The sequence below is a fragment of the Ranitomeya variabilis genome, chromosome 5, assembly GCF_051348905.1.
Source record: "Ranitomeya variabilis isolate aRanVar5 chromosome 5, aRanVar5.hap1, whole genome shotgun sequence".
Lineage (NCBI taxonomy): Eukaryota > Metazoa > Chordata > Amphibia > Anura > Dendrobatidae > Ranitomeya > Ranitomeya variabilis.
Genome location: NC_135236.1, coordinates 421,844,980 through 421,860,524, shown reverse-complemented (window position 1 = coordinate 421,860,524; position 15,545 = coordinate 421,844,980). Strand labels below are relative to the sequence as shown.

Below are 15,545 nucleotides of genomic sequence, written 5' to 3'. Positions count from 1 at the left end.
TATTCACATCAGGGCTCCTCGCTGCATTGTGTTTTATTATTGTGATGATTATTTTTTGTTGTTAAACCTATAAAAAAACAGAAAAGAAAAAATTGCCGAATAAGAAACTGAACGAATAAGAAACCAACTTCAGCCTCGTAGCATAGAACGAGGCAGCGGCAGTCTAGTCGGAAGGTGGCGGAATATGCATATCACATACTTGTGGTCACACGACCTCTCGGTGTCGCCACTGGCAAATCCTCAGAGCACATGGGGAGCGTGAGGGGAGGACTCACAAGTCTGCAGTTACACGGAGCGACTGTGGACTACTCATTTAAGAACTTCCATCTTTGGTGGGGATTCTGCTACTGAACTCTGTACATATATTGTGTGTGCACTCAGCCTTGACTGTTCTTACAAATGGCACCCTATGAATCCTGACAACTATGGGTAGAGACTTTTCAATAAAGATTTCTGAATTCAAACTACTCCCCTCCTTTCTTTCGAACCACGCACGTCCTGTCCCTGAGCCGGAAGTGACGCACGCTTTCCCGCTTGGCTCTCCTCAGTCCCTACAGTCGCCCAGCTCGCGGTGGAAGATGGCGGACGGAGTGGATCACATAGATATTTATGCGGACGTAGGAGAGGAGTTTAACCAGGTGCGAGCTCTTTTTACGACGTTCCGCCCGCGTCTATTGTGTGCCAGGGCGATAACTGCGTGCGGGGCGGCTCTTTTGTGAACGGTGTTCGTGCCGTGCTTCGGTCTGTGACTGAGCGCTCGCTTGTGGCAGTGTAGAGCGCCGTGTGCAGACAGTGGCTGCTGGCCTTTGTGCAGGCCGCGTGTGGGAGCAGGCCGCATGTGTGAGCAGCCGCGCGTCCTGCGCTCCAGCCCCGCCCCTCCGCCGGGCTCAGGAATAACAATGCGGGGCTGCACCCGGGAGCTGTTTGTCTTCTTACTACCACAGTACTGGAAATCCCATGTAAGAGGGCCATGGAGTGTGTCTAGGACCCTATTGATTTTAATTAAAGTGGTTGTTCATCTCTCAATTACTTTTTTTTTTTTTGTAAATACATGTATTTAGGTTTAAAAATAGTTTTCGAAGTTGGGTTTCATTACGTTTTTGTTGCACTTTTTGGCTTTTACAGGGTCTTCTGTTACCCTGCACATTTAACTACCGATAGGATCTCAGGAAAAGACAGATAAACACTGGGTATAGGACGCAGTGGGTGCAAATCTTTTAAAGCACAACATCGGCATTATTTTTCTTTTACCTTGAGGGTATGTGCACACGTCCGGATTTCTTGCAGAAACTTCCTGAAGAAAACCGGAAATTTTCTGCAAGAAATCCGCATTTTTTTTTTTGCGTTTTTTTTCCGTTTTTTTCGCGGTTTTTTTTAGCATTCTGCAAGCGTAATTAGCTTGCAGAATGCTAAAGTTTTCCAAGCGATCTGTAGCATCGCTTGGAAAACTGACTGACAGGTTGGTCACACTTGTCAAACATAGTGTTTGACAAGTGTGACCAACTTTTTACTATAGATGCTGCTTATGCAGCGTCTATAGTAAAAGAATGTTTAAAAATAATAAAAAAAATGCTTATACTCACCCAGACGATCTCCTCAGCGGCGTCCGTTCCTCTTCCTATAGCTGGTGTGTGCGCGCAGGACTTTCCATGACGTCGCGGTCATGTGAGCGGTCACATGACCGCTCACGACCAATCACAAGACAGTGACGTCATCACAGGTCCTTCCCCGCACACCAGCTATAGGAACCGAAGCGGCAGCATGCAGCGGTGAGGCGGGAACACTGCGGGGGACATCGAAGGTGAGTATAGGACTATTTTTTATTTTAATTCTTTTATTTTTGACCAATTATATGGTGCCCAGTCCGTGGAGGAGAGTCTCCTCTCCTCCACCCTGGGTACCAACCGCACATAATCTGCTTACTTCCCGCATGGTGTGCACAGCCCCGTGCGGGAAGTAAGCAGATCAATGGACTCCTAGGTGTGCGGAATCCCCGCAATTCCGCATTTTTAATGAACATGTTGCTTTTTTTTTCGCGGAAAAAAATCGCAACTTTTGCACAAAAAATGCAGAATACACTGTAAATAATAGGAGGCATATGTTAGCGTTTTTTTCGCGTTTTTATCGCGAAAAAACTCTGTGACAAAGACCGCAAGGTCGAAACGCGTAGCTCTCTTCACATGTGCTATGGCATTGTCCCAGGAGTGTGTCCTTTTCTATTTTAATATGTTGGATTAAAGTATCAAATTTTATGAAGAAGCTGGAACAATTTTTCTTTGTTGTTGGGATTCTACTAATGTAAGTTCCCTGTCCCTAGTAATATACTCACCAGCTGCCATATTCATCTGTTGATGCCGCTCCAGTCGTCTTCTGTCTGTGACATGTGCACACGTTCAGGATTTTTCGCGGTTTTTCGCTATAAAAACACGATAAAACCATGAAAAAACGCATACGTTAAGCAACCTATTATTAGAATGCATTCCGCCTTTTTTTTTTTTTGTGCACATGTTGCATTTTTTTCCGCGGCGGAAACGCATTCTGGAAAAAAAACGCAGCATGTTCATTCCTTATGCGGAAACGCGGGGATTCCGCACACATAGGAATGCGTTGATCTGCTTACTTTCCACATGTGGTTTTGCCCACCATGCGGGAAGTACCGTATTGTCCGGCATATAAGATGACTTTTTAACCCCTGAAAATCATCTCAAAAGTCCAGGGTCGTCTTATACGCTGGGTACGGCGTGTGCAGGGAGCGGTCCTGTATGGTTCCCAGGATCTGGAGGAGAGGAGACTCTCCTTCAGGCCCTGGGATCCATATTAATGCAAAAAAAAAGAATAAAAATATGGGATATACTTACCCTCCGATGGCCCGCGGCTCTCAGCGGTGCAAGCGGCGGCCTCCGTTCCTAAGGATGCATTGATCGAAGGACCTTCGATGACGTCACGTGACCGCGACGTCATCGAAGGTCCTTCGCTCATTGCATCCTTAGGAACGAAGGCCGCCGCTTGCACTGCTGAGAGCCGCGGGCCGTTGGAGGGTAAGTATATCCCATATTTTTTATTCTTTTTTTACATGACTATGGATCCCAAGGCCTGAAGGAGAGTCTCCTCTCCTCCAGACCCTGGGAACCATCCGCACCGCACACCAGAGGTGTCAAACTGCATTCCTCGAGGGCCGCCAACAGGTCATGTTTTCAGGATTTCCTTGTATTGCACAGGTGATAATTTAATCACCTGCACAGAATGATTCCAGCACCTTGTGGAATGCGAAGGAAATCCTGAAAACATGACCTGTTGGTGGCCCTCGAGGAATGCAGTTTGACACCTCTGCCGCACATGCCGTATAAGATGACTGGGCGTATAAGATGACCCCCGTCTTATACGGCGAGTATATCCCAAACTCCAAATTTTATATGGAAAAGTTGGGGGTCGTCTTATACGCCCAGTCGTCTTATACACCAGAAAATGCGGTAAGCGGATCATGTGCGGTTGGTACCCAGGGTGGAGGAGAGGGGACTATCCTCCAGGCCCTGGGAACCATATAATTGTTAAAAAAAAAATAATTAAAATAATAAATCATGATATTCTCACCTTCCCCGTCCCCCGCAGCCTTCCCGCTCCTCGCGATGCTTCCGTTCCCAGTCATGCTTTGCGGCAATGACCTGTGATGACGTGGGTCTCGCGAGACCTCTACGTCATCTGGGGTCAATGCCGCTAGGCATTATTGGGAACGGGAGGAGCGGGAAGGCTGCAAGGGACGCCGGAAGGTGAGAATATCATGATTTTTAATTTCTTTTTATTTTGTTTAACATTAGATCTTTTTACTATTGATGCTGCATAGGCAGCATCAATAGTAAAAAGTTGGTCACACTTGTCAAACACTATGTTTGGCAAGTGTGACCAACCTGTCGATCAGTTTTCCAAGAAATGCTACAGATCTCTTAGAAAATGCTAGCATTCTGCAAACTAATTACGCTTGCAAAACGCTAGTGTTTATCGGGAAAACGCATGCCAATTCCGCATGCGTTAATTCCGCATGCGTTTTTCCCGCAGCACCGTTGCGGAAATTTCTGTGGCAATTCCGGACGTGTGTACATCGCCTTATTGTGATTCTCTCCCGTGCCTTCTGGTCAGACAAAAGTTGCTTTCACAAGCTGGCGGCACAGGACCGTGGGGAAGAGCTGAAGACAGCGGCTGGTGATTGTAATGCTAGCATCACTTCACTGTTATTTTTTTTTATGTCAGGGCTGCAGTGATGCTAATTGCAGAAATTATTTTATCCAAACATATATGTATTTCTTTCTTTTTTTATCTTACAAACTATTAACTAATAGTAATGTCTGCCGAGATTGTCTTTCAATAAGCACCAGTACCCATATTCTGCTGTTTCCAGTGGTGGTCCTCTTCGGTGTCACGTGACTGCATTTGTGACCTGCCAAACCACACACTGTCCGCTATGTGCAGCAGGGAACAGTTTTCATATTTTATTAATGTATGTTTGTGAGACTAAAAATGAGAGCCTTGTTCTGAGTCTCATTGACTTGCATTGAAAAAGTAACCGCTGTTCCGCACAGAAAGCACTGGTTGAAAATACGGTCAGGTGATGCTGGAGCGCTACTGGAAACGGCACTTTATGGCGAGCAGGAAGTATTGCAAGACACTGCACACACATTACTAATTGCTGCTCCTTTAATTAAAAAAATCAACCTCTTTAACCCCCTCATGTCCCTGGGTATATTCGTGTTTTCGTTTTTCGCTCCCATCCTTCCCAGAGCCATAACTTTATTTATTTATTCGTCAATATTGCCATGTGAGGGCTTATTTTTTGCGGGATGAGCTGTACTTTTGAACGACATCATTGGATTTAGCATGTCGTGTACTAGAAAACGGGAAAAAAATTCCAAGTGTGGTGAAATTGCAAAAAAAGTGCAATTCCACACTTGTTTTTTGTTTGGCTTTTTTGCTAGGTTCACTAAAATCTAAAACTGATCTGCCATTATGATTCTCCAGGTTATTACGAGTTCATAGACACCAAACATGTCTAGGGTACTTTTTATCTATGTGGTGAAAAAAATTCAAATGTTTGCTAATAAAAACAAACAAAAATTGCGCCATTTTCCGATACCCGTAGCATCTCCATTTTTCATGATCTGGGGTCAGGTGAGGGCTTATTTTTTGTGTGCCGAGCTGACGTTTTTAGTGTTACCATTTTGGTGCAGATACGTTCTTTTGATCACCTGTTAATGCATTTTAATGCAATGTCGCGGCGACCAAAACAAACGTATTTCTGGTGTTTCAATTTTTTTTTTTTTTCTTTTTGTTATGCCGTTTAGCGATCAGGTTAATCATTTTTTTTTTGTTGATTAATCGGGCGATTCTGAACGCGGCGATACCAAATATTTGTATGTTTGATTTTTTTTTTTTTTACTACTTTTTTTTTAAACTTTTTTTTTTTTTTTACTTTTGCCATGTTTCAATAGCCTGCATGGGAGGCTAGAAGCTGGCATAACTCGATCGGCTCTGCTACATAGAGGTGATGCACAGATCACCCCTATGCAGCAGAATTACAACAGGGTAGCACTCATAGCAATTTGGCATCAACACCCATAGAGGGCTCAAGGAGACCTCTGGTTGTCAGCGACAAGCGCATTTCTGGCTGGATGCGCTAGTTAAATGCCGCTGTCAGCGTTTTACAGTGGCATTTAACTATTTAATAGCGGCGGGTGAATCGCGATTCCACCCTCCGCTATTGCGGGCACATGTCAGCTGTTCAAACAGCTGACATGTCCCAGCTTTGATGCGGGCTCTCCGCCGGAGCCCGCATCAAAGCAGGGGATCTGACCTTGGACGTACTATCCCGTCCGAGGTCAGAAAGGGGTTAATACATTCTCTCTGTATTATGAATTTTTATATTAAGTGGCATGCAAATTGCCTCTTCTGAGAAGAAGAGGACTTAACTCTATAGCGCCACCTGTTGGAAGTAGCGATCCTACAAGTCACAATCAACCCTTTAACGAGTCGTGCAATATGACTTAGGATAAAAGCCAAATCAGTATCTCAATTCGCAGACACGGTGTTTCGGGCTGTTGGCCCTCGTCAGTGCGAAGCATGAGAACTGATTTGGCTAGGTGAGAGGCTCTGGACTGGGGTCTAAGGGGTATCGTTTCTCCTTATGGAGAGTGACATACCATCTCTGGCTTGTCAAGGTAAGGAGGCTTATTCGCCATGCAATGCTCCTTGGGAAATATAATATGCAAATTGCCTCTTCTGAGAAGAAGAGGACTTAACTCTATAGCGCCACCTGTTGGAAGTAGCGATCCTACAAGTCACAATCAACCCTTTAACGAGTCGTGCAATATGACTTAGGATAAAAGCCAAATCAGTATCTCAATTCGCAGACACGGTGTTTCGGGCTGTTGGCCCTCGTCAGTGCGAAGCATGAGAACTGATTTGGCTAGGTGAGAGGCTCTGGACTGGGGTCTAAGGGGTATCGTTTCTCCTTATGGAGAGTGACATACCATCTCTGGCTTGTCAAGGTAAGGAGGCTTATTCGCCATGCAATGCTCCTTGGGAAATATAATATGCAAATTGCCTCTTCTGAGAAGAAGAGGACTTAACTCTATAGCGCCACCTGTTGGAAGTGGATCTTTTTCTGTAATTTTTTTGCCCAAAGTGTTATATACATATACTTGGAGAAAAAAAAATAATGTCACATTTAGGGTATGCGCGCACGTTGCGGAAAGGTGTGCTGATTTTTCCGCACTGATTTTGGTAAATCGGCACTGTGGATTTACTGTGGAATTACCGCGTTTTTGTGCGGATTCAACCTGCGGTTTTACACCTGCGGATTCCTATTTTGGAGCAGGTGTAAACCGCTACGGAATCCGCACAAAGAATTGACATGCTGCGGAATAAACAACGCAGCGTTTTCGCGCGTTTTTTTCCGCAGCATGTGCACTGCACTTGTTTTCCATAGGTTTACATGGTACTGTAAACTCATGGAAAACTGCTGCGAATCCGCAGCGGCCAATCCGCAGCAAAATCCACAATGTGTGCACATACCCTCAATTTGATAATGTTTTAATAGAAATGTGCAGAATTTTGAATGCAGCTCTGGGCTATGAAGAAGCTGTAATTTCATAGCTTTTTTTTATCTGTTTTCTGGCACCTTATCGATTTATGTAAATTGGTGTCATGTTAACATGGTAACTCCCTAGCATTTACTGTAGAAGATTGACAGATTTTTCTGGTGGTCACTTACGTTTAGACAGTCTGATAGTGTCAGTAAATGAGCAGATCTAGCTATAAATGGAAGCATTCAATGCATTTAGGCTACTTTCACACTAGCGTCGTTTGCAATACGTTGCAATGTGTCGTTCAGGAGAAAAAACGCATCCTGCAAAGTTGTCTGCAGGCAGCATTTTTCCCCATAGACTAACATTACCAACGTATTGCCACATGTCGCAAACGTCGTGCGACGGTTGCGTCGTGTTTTGGCGGACCGTCGGCACAAAAAAGTTACATGTAACTTTTTTTGCGCAACGTCCACCATTTTTGACCGCGCATGCGCAGCCGAAACTCCGCCCGCTCCTCCCCGGACCTTACAATGGGGCAGCGGAAGCGTTCGGTAGACTGCTTCTGCTGCCCACGTCGGGCATTTCTTTCACAGCATGCGTCGGCCCGACGCACTGCGACGGGCCCGTACCGACGCTAGTGTGAAAGCAGCCTTAGGGTCAAGAGTGTCTTGACACCAGCAAAAAGGGAGATTCTTGACTGTAAGGCTAAGTGCACACGTTGCAGAATTGCCGCGGAAATTTCCGCGGCAATTCTGCAGCTCTTGCCGCGGGTATAGCGCATGCGGAATTGGCATGCATATTCCCGCTAAAAACTAGCGTTTTGCAAGCATAATTAGCTTGCAGAATGCTAGCGTTTTCCAAGCGATCTCTAGCATCGCTTGGAAAACTGATTGACAGGTTGGTCACACTTGTCAAACATAGTGCTTGACAAGTGTGACCAACTTTTTACTATTGATGCAGCCTATGCAGCAGAATGTTAAAAATAATATAAAAATTAAAAAAAAATCGTTATTCTCACCTTCCGCAGACAGCCGATCTCAGCGGCTTCCGTTCCTATAGATGCTGTGTGTGAAGGACCTTCGCAGGTCCTTCACACACAGCATCTATAGGAACGGAAGCGGCCGCATGCACCGCTGAGAGGCGGGAAGACTCCGGGGGCCATCGAAGGTGAGTATATCACGATTTTTAATTTTATTTATTTTTATTTTTTTTACTAATTACATAGTGCCCAGTCCGTGGAGGAGAGTCTCCTCTCCTCCACCCTGGGTACCCAACCGCACATGATCTGCTTATTTCCCGCATGGTGGGCATAGCCCCATGCGGGAAGTAAGCAGATCAATGCATTCCTAGGTGTGCGGAATCCCCGCGATTCCGCAAATTTAATGAACATGCTGCATTTTTTTCTGGAATGTGATTCCGCTCAGGAAAACGACACAGCATGTGCACAAAAAATGCGGATTGCATTCTATTAAATAGGATGCTTAATGTGAGCGTTTTTTTCGCGGTTTTATAGCATTTTTATAGCGAAAAACCGCGAAAAAAACGCTAAAAATCTGCTACGTGTACACACAGCCTAAGAGCAGTGAGACTGAAACTATCTGCCCTAGGACGACATAAAGATACATTTGCTAAGAGCTTAAAAGGTGCATGCCTTTCTTGCAGTTGATGTTACTGCAGATTTTTCCATTGACAGTAGAAATTGTGAACTATGCAGAATTTTTTTTTTTTTTTTATTGAATCTGCCTTTTTTTTAGTCATTTTTATTCCAGTTGTTCCTTTGGAAATCCAGTTGTAGATACAATCCTTGGAGAGTACTAATGCAATGTTTGCACTGTTTGCAAACATTTCTGTATGAAAAATATTATATACTAGCTGTACTACCCGGCTTCGCCCGGGTTAATGACTGCTGTTAGCAAAATAGAATGTGTTAACAAAAATTTATTCTGCACGCAAAAACCACAAAACAAATAGATAGAAATGTAATTATTAAAAGGCAAAAACTAAGCTAATAGAAGCATTTCACAACATATATTAGCTTTGTTATACTGAGAATGTCTTTGTTGCCTACCGGTATATTAACCAATCAGAGCTCAGATTAATTAACTGTAGCAAAATAGAAGCTGAGCTGTGATTGATTGCTATTGGCAGCCTGATAAATCCCCAGCCAACAGGAAGCCCACCCCCTGGCAGTATATATTAGCTCACACATACACATAATAGACAGGTCATGTGACTGACAGCTGCCGTATTTCCTATATGGTACATTTGTTGCTCTTGTAGATTGTCAGCTTATTAAATCAGATTTTTATTTTTGAAGGATAATACCAGACTTGTGTGTGTTTTAGGGCGAGTTTCATGTGTCAAGTTGTGTGTGTTTAGTTGCGTGTGGCAACATGCATGTAGCGACTTTTGTGAGATGAGTTTTGTGTGGTGACATGCGTGTAGCAACATTTTGTGTCGAGTCGCATGTGACAGGTTAGTGTAGCAAGTTGTGTGCTGCAAGATTTGTGCATGGCGAGTTTTGCGCGTGGCGAGTTTTGTGTGGTGCATTTTGAGTATGTGCAAGTTTTGTGTGAGGCAACTTTAGCATGTGTTGCAACTTTTGTACATGTGGCAATTTTTCTGTGTGTGCAAGTTTTGCATGAGGTGAGTTTTCCATGAGGTGAGTTTTGCACGTGTGGCGAGTTTTGCGTGAGCCTAGTTTTGCATATGGCGAGTTTTGCATGTAGCGAGTTTTGCGCGGTGACTTTTGTGTTTCGACTTTTATGTGGCGAGGTTGGTGTGTGTGTGGTGAAATGTGTGCTGAGGGTCGTATATGTGTTCAAGCACGTGGTAGTGTGTGTCGCATTTTGTGTTTGTGTTCATATCCCCGTGTGTGGTGAGTATCCCATGTCGGGGCCCCACCTTAGCAACTGTACGGTATATACTCTTTGGCGCCATCGCTCTCATTCTTTAAGTCCCCATTGTTCACATCTGGCAGCTGTCAATTTTCCTCCCAACACTTTTCCCTTCACTTTTTCCTCATTATGTAGATAGGGGCAAAATTGTTTGGTGAATTGGAACGCGCGGGGTTAAAATTTCACCTCACAACATAGCCTATGACGCTCTCGGGGTCCAGACGTGTGACTGTGCAAAATTTTGTGGCTGTAGCTGCGACGGTGCAGATGCCAATCCCGGACATATACACAAACATACATACATACACACATTCAGCTTTATATATTAGATATACCTGTATGTAATCTCCTGTATATAGTATATACCTGTGTGTCATCTCACCTATATATAGTATATATGTGTGTCATCTCCTCCTGTATATAGTATATACCTGTATGTCATCTCCTCCTATACATAGCATATACCTGTATGTCATCTCCTCCTGTATATACTATATACCTGTAGGTAATCTGCTCCTGTATATAGTATATACCTGTGTGTCATCTCCTCCTGTATGTAGTATGTACCTGTATGTCATCTCCTCCTCTATATAGTATATACCTGTGTCATCTCTCCTGTATATAGTATATATCTGTGTGTCATCTCCTCCTGTATATAGTATATACCTGTGTGTCATCTCCCCTGTAAATAGTATATACCTGTGTGTCATCTCCTCCTGTATATAGTATATATCTGTATGTCATCTCCTCCTGTATTAGCCCTCGTTCACACGTTATTTGGTCAGTATTTTTACCACAGTATTTGTAAGCTAAATTGGCAGCCTGATAAATCCCCAGCCAACAGTAAGCCCACCCCCTGGCAGTATATATTAGCTCACACATACACATAATAGACTGGTCATGTGACTGACAGCTGCCGGATTCCTATATGGTACATTTGTTGCTCTTGTAGTTTGTCTGCTTATTAATCAGATTTTTATTTTTGAAGGATAATACCAGACTTGTGTGTGTTTTAGGGCGAGTTTCGTGTGTCAAGTTGTGTGTGTTGAGTTGCGTGTGGCGACATGCGTGTAGCAACTTTTTGTGTGTCGAGTCGCATGTGACAGGTTAGTGTAGCAAGTTGTGTGCAGCAAGTTTTGCGCATGGCGAGTTTTGCGCGTGGCGAGTTTTGTGTGGTGCCTTTTGAGTATGTGCAAGTTTTGTGTGAGGCAACTTTTGCATGTGTTGCAACTTTTGTGCATGTGGCAATTTTTCTGCGTGTGCAAGTTTTGCGTGTGGCGAGTTTTCCATGAGGTGAGTTTTGCACGTGTGGCGAGTTTTGCATGTGGAGAGTTTTGCGCGTGGCGAGTTTTGAGAGGCGACTTTTGTGTTTCGACTTTTATGTGGCGAGGTTGGTGTATGTGTGGTGAAATGTGTGCTGAGGGTGATATGTGTTCGAGCACGTGGTAGTGTGTGGCGCATTTTGTGTGTGTGTTCATATCCCCGTGGTGGTGTGGTGATTATCCCATGTCGGGGCCCCACCTTAGCAACTGTACAGTATATACTCTTTGGCGCCATCGCTCTCATTCTTTAAGTCCCCCTTGTTCACATCTGGCAGCTGTTAATTTGCCTCCAACACTTTTCCTTTCATTTTTTCCCCATTATGTAGATAGGGGCAAAATTGTTTGGTGAATTGGAACGCGCGGGGTTAAAATTTCGCCTCACAACATAGCCTATGACGCTCTCGGGGTCCAGATGTGTGACTGCAAAATTTTGTGGCTGTAGCTGCGACGGTTCAGATGCCAATCCCGGACATACATACACACACACACACACACACACACACACACACACACACACACACACACACACACACACACACACACACACACACACACACACACACACACACACACACACACACACACACATACATCACACACACATACATCACACACACATACATCACACACACATACATACACACATTCAGCTTTATATATTAGATTTTATTACAAATATATATATTTACCACTAGGGGGAGCATTTTCCGTTTTAGACCGCAAGCAGCTATAGTGAGACTTACCAGCTTTACTGTTAGCTGGAAAATTGGGGCAGTACCTGCTGACATCACCATTTCCCTCCCCTTTTCGGTGGTCTAATATCCCTGGGGCAGAATGAAGAGCAGCATCACAGGGCAGAGCCATTTTGTGTGTGACTGCCCTGTGATCTGCTATCACCAGCAGTTACTGCATCAGAAACACAGCTGTAGAGTTTACAGAAGAGCAGAAGAGAGTGGGCTCAGCAGCATGGTGGACTGGAGGAAGATAGAAGTGTTGTGTGTGTTAGTGATGTGTCTTTCGTGAACGAGCCAATACAAAGAGCCGGCTCCCTGCTGTGAATGAAAGGAGTCGGCTCTGCAGCGTGAGTGAGCCGTGTCTTTTTTTTCTTTTTTTTTTCTTTCTTGTCTGGGCCTGGCAGAGTTACCATGTGACCCAAAGAAAGGCGCAATATTAAGGTACCTTCACACTGAACAACTTTCCAACGAGAACGACAACGATCCGTGACGTTGCAGCGTCCTGGATAGCGATATCGTTGTGTTTGACACGCAGCAGCGATCTGGATCCCGCTGTGATATCGTTGGTCGGAGCTAGAAGGCCAGCACCTTATTTCGTCGTTAGGTCGGTGTGTATCGTCGTGTTTGACAGCAAAAGCAACGATGCCAGCAATGTTTTACAATGGTAACCAGGGTAAATATCGGGTTACTAAGTGCAGGGCCGCGCTTAGTAACCCGATATTTACCCTGGTTACCAATGTAAAAGTAAAAAAAAAAAACCAGTACATACTCACCTTCTGATGTCTGTCATGTCCCCCGGCGTCCGCGCTGCTGCTCAGAGCTTCCTGCACTGAATGTGTCAGTGCCGGCCATAAAGCCGAGCACAGCGGTGACGTCACCGCTGTGCTCTGCCGGCCCTGACACATTCAGTGAAGGAAGTTCTGAGCAGCAGCGCGGACGCCGGGGGGCGTGACAGACATCAGAAGGTGAGCATGTACTGTTTTTTTTTTTTTTTACTTTTACATTGGTAACCAGGGTAAATATCGGGTTACTAAGCGCGGCCCTGCACTTAGTAACCGGATGTTTACCCTGGTTACCCAGGTGCTGCAGGGGGACTTCGGCATCGTTGAAGACAGTTTCAACGATGCCGAAGTCGTTCCCCTGATCGTTGGTCGCTGGAGAGAGCTGTCTGTGTGACAGCTCCCCAGCGACCTAAACAGCGACGCTGCAGCGATCGGCTAGTTGTCTATATCGCTGCAGCGTCGCTGAGTGTGACGGTACCTTTACACTGGCTTGAGTGGCTTCCTCCCTGGTATGTGACTGTGTAGGAGGAATGACAAATTGTATGTTCATCATCATCATCTGCAATGACCTGTGAGTTACCTTTTGTCCCAAATAAAGATACACTTTACTGTGGCCTCATCCATGGCTTATATACATATATGGTACTAGATGGTGGCCCGATTCTAACACATCGGGTATTCTAGAATATGCATGTCCACGTAGTATATTGCACAGCCCACGTAGTATATTGCCCAGCCACGTAGTATATTGCCCAGCCCACGTAGTATATTGCCCAGCCCACGTAGTATATTGCCCAGCCCACGTAGTATATTGCCCAGCCCACGTAGTATATTGCCCAGCCCACGTAGTATATTGCCCAGCCCACGTAGTATATTGCCCAGCCCACGTAGTATATTGCCCAGCCCACGTAGTATATTGCCCAGCCCACGTAGTATATTGCCCAGCCACGTAGTATATTGCCCAGCCACGTAGTATATTGCCCAGCCACGTAGTATATTGCCCAGCCACGTAGTATATTGCCCAGCCACGTAGTATATTGCCCAGCCCACGTAGTATATTGCCCAGCCCACATAGTATATTGCCCAGACAGTAACAGGTTAAAAAAGTTAAAATAAAAAATAAACATATACTCACCTTCCGAGGGAGCCCTTGTAGTCCTGTCGCCTGTGTGCAGTGCACGCGGCAGCTTCCTGTCCCAGGGCTGGATGCGCGCAGGACCTGTGATGACGTCGCGGTCACATGACCGTGACGTCATGGAAGGTCCTTCTCGCATACCATCCTTGGCACTGGAGCCTGCCGCTTGCACTGCCGAGGAGAGGACACGACGACGGAGGGTAAGCATAGCAGGTTTTTTTTATTATTTTTAACATTACATTTTTTTTACTATTGATGTCACATAGGCAGCATCAATAGTAAAAAGTTGGGGACACACAGGGTTAATAGCAGCGGTTACGGAGTGCGTTAAACACGGCATAACGTGGTCCGTTACCGCCGGCATTAACCCTGTGTGAGCGCTGACTGGAGGGGAGTATGTAGCGGGCACTGACTGCGGGGAGGAAGGAGCGGCCATTTTTCCGCCGGACTGTGCCTGTCGTTGGTTGGTCGTGGCTGTCTGTGCGGCCTCTCCGGGACCGTGGGTGATCTGTACAGCCTCTCCGGGGGGGTCTGTACAGCCTCTCCGGGGGGTCTGTACAGCCTCTCCGGGGGGGGTCTGTACGGCGTCTCCGGGGTCTGTACGGCCTGCCGGGGGTCTTTGTGTCTGTGCAGGCATCGTCCGATGGGACTACAAGTCCCATCGGACGATGCCTGCTACACTAACAGTGATTGACACATTAGCCAATGATGGGACAGTAGTAGTCCCATCATCCGGCTAATGTGTTGAATATAAAAAAAAATGCTCCGTACGTGCTCCGTACGTGCTCCGTAGTGCTCCGTACGTACGTGCATGCATACATACGTACATGCTCTGTACATGCATACATACATACATACATGCTCCGTACATGCATGCATACATACATACATACATTCATGCTCCGTACATACATTCATGCTCCATACATACATTCATGCTACATACATACATTCATGCTCCATACATACATACATACATTCATGCTACATACATACATTCATGCTCCATACATACATACATACATACATACATTCATGCTCCATACATACATACATTCATGCTCCATACATACATACATTCATGCTCCATACATACATACATTCATGCTCCATACATTCATGCTCCATACATACATACATTCATGCTCCATACATACATACATACATTCATGCTCCATACATACATTCATGCTCCATACATACATACATACATACATTCATGCTACATACATACATACATTCATGCTCCATACATACATACATTCATGCTCCATACATACATACATTCATGCTCCATACATACATACATTCATGCTCCATACATACATACATTCATGCTCCATACATACATACATTCATGCTCCATACATACATACATACATTCATGCTCCATACATACATACATACATTCATGCTCCATACATACATACATACATACATACATTCATGCTACATACATACATTCATGCTCCATACATACATACATACATACATACATACATTCATGCTCCATACATACATACATACATACATACATACATTCATGCTACATACATACATACATACATACATACATACATTCATGCTCCATACATACAT

At 44.9% G+C, this 15,545-nt stretch overlaps 1 protein-coding gene across 4 annotated transcripts in view; it reads left to right on the top strand.

The window, feature by feature from the left end:
- The first annotated feature begins 479 nt into the window (after positions 1-479).
- Positions 480-15,545, top strand: part of CPSF6 (cleavage and polyadenylation specific factor 6) — a 77,477-nt gene continuing 62,411 nt past the window's right edge. For 2 of the 4 annotated variants that reach the window (XM_077265248.1, XM_077265247.1), the window contains exon 1: positions 480-638. In XM_077265248.1, the coding sequence (XP_077121363.1) occupies positions 579-638 (60 nt within the window). In that variant the 5' untranslated portion in view covers positions 480-578. The remainder of the gene's footprint in view (positions 639-15,545) is intronic. The other 2 variants (XM_077265246.1, XM_077265245.1) reach the window with 1 other exon arrangement.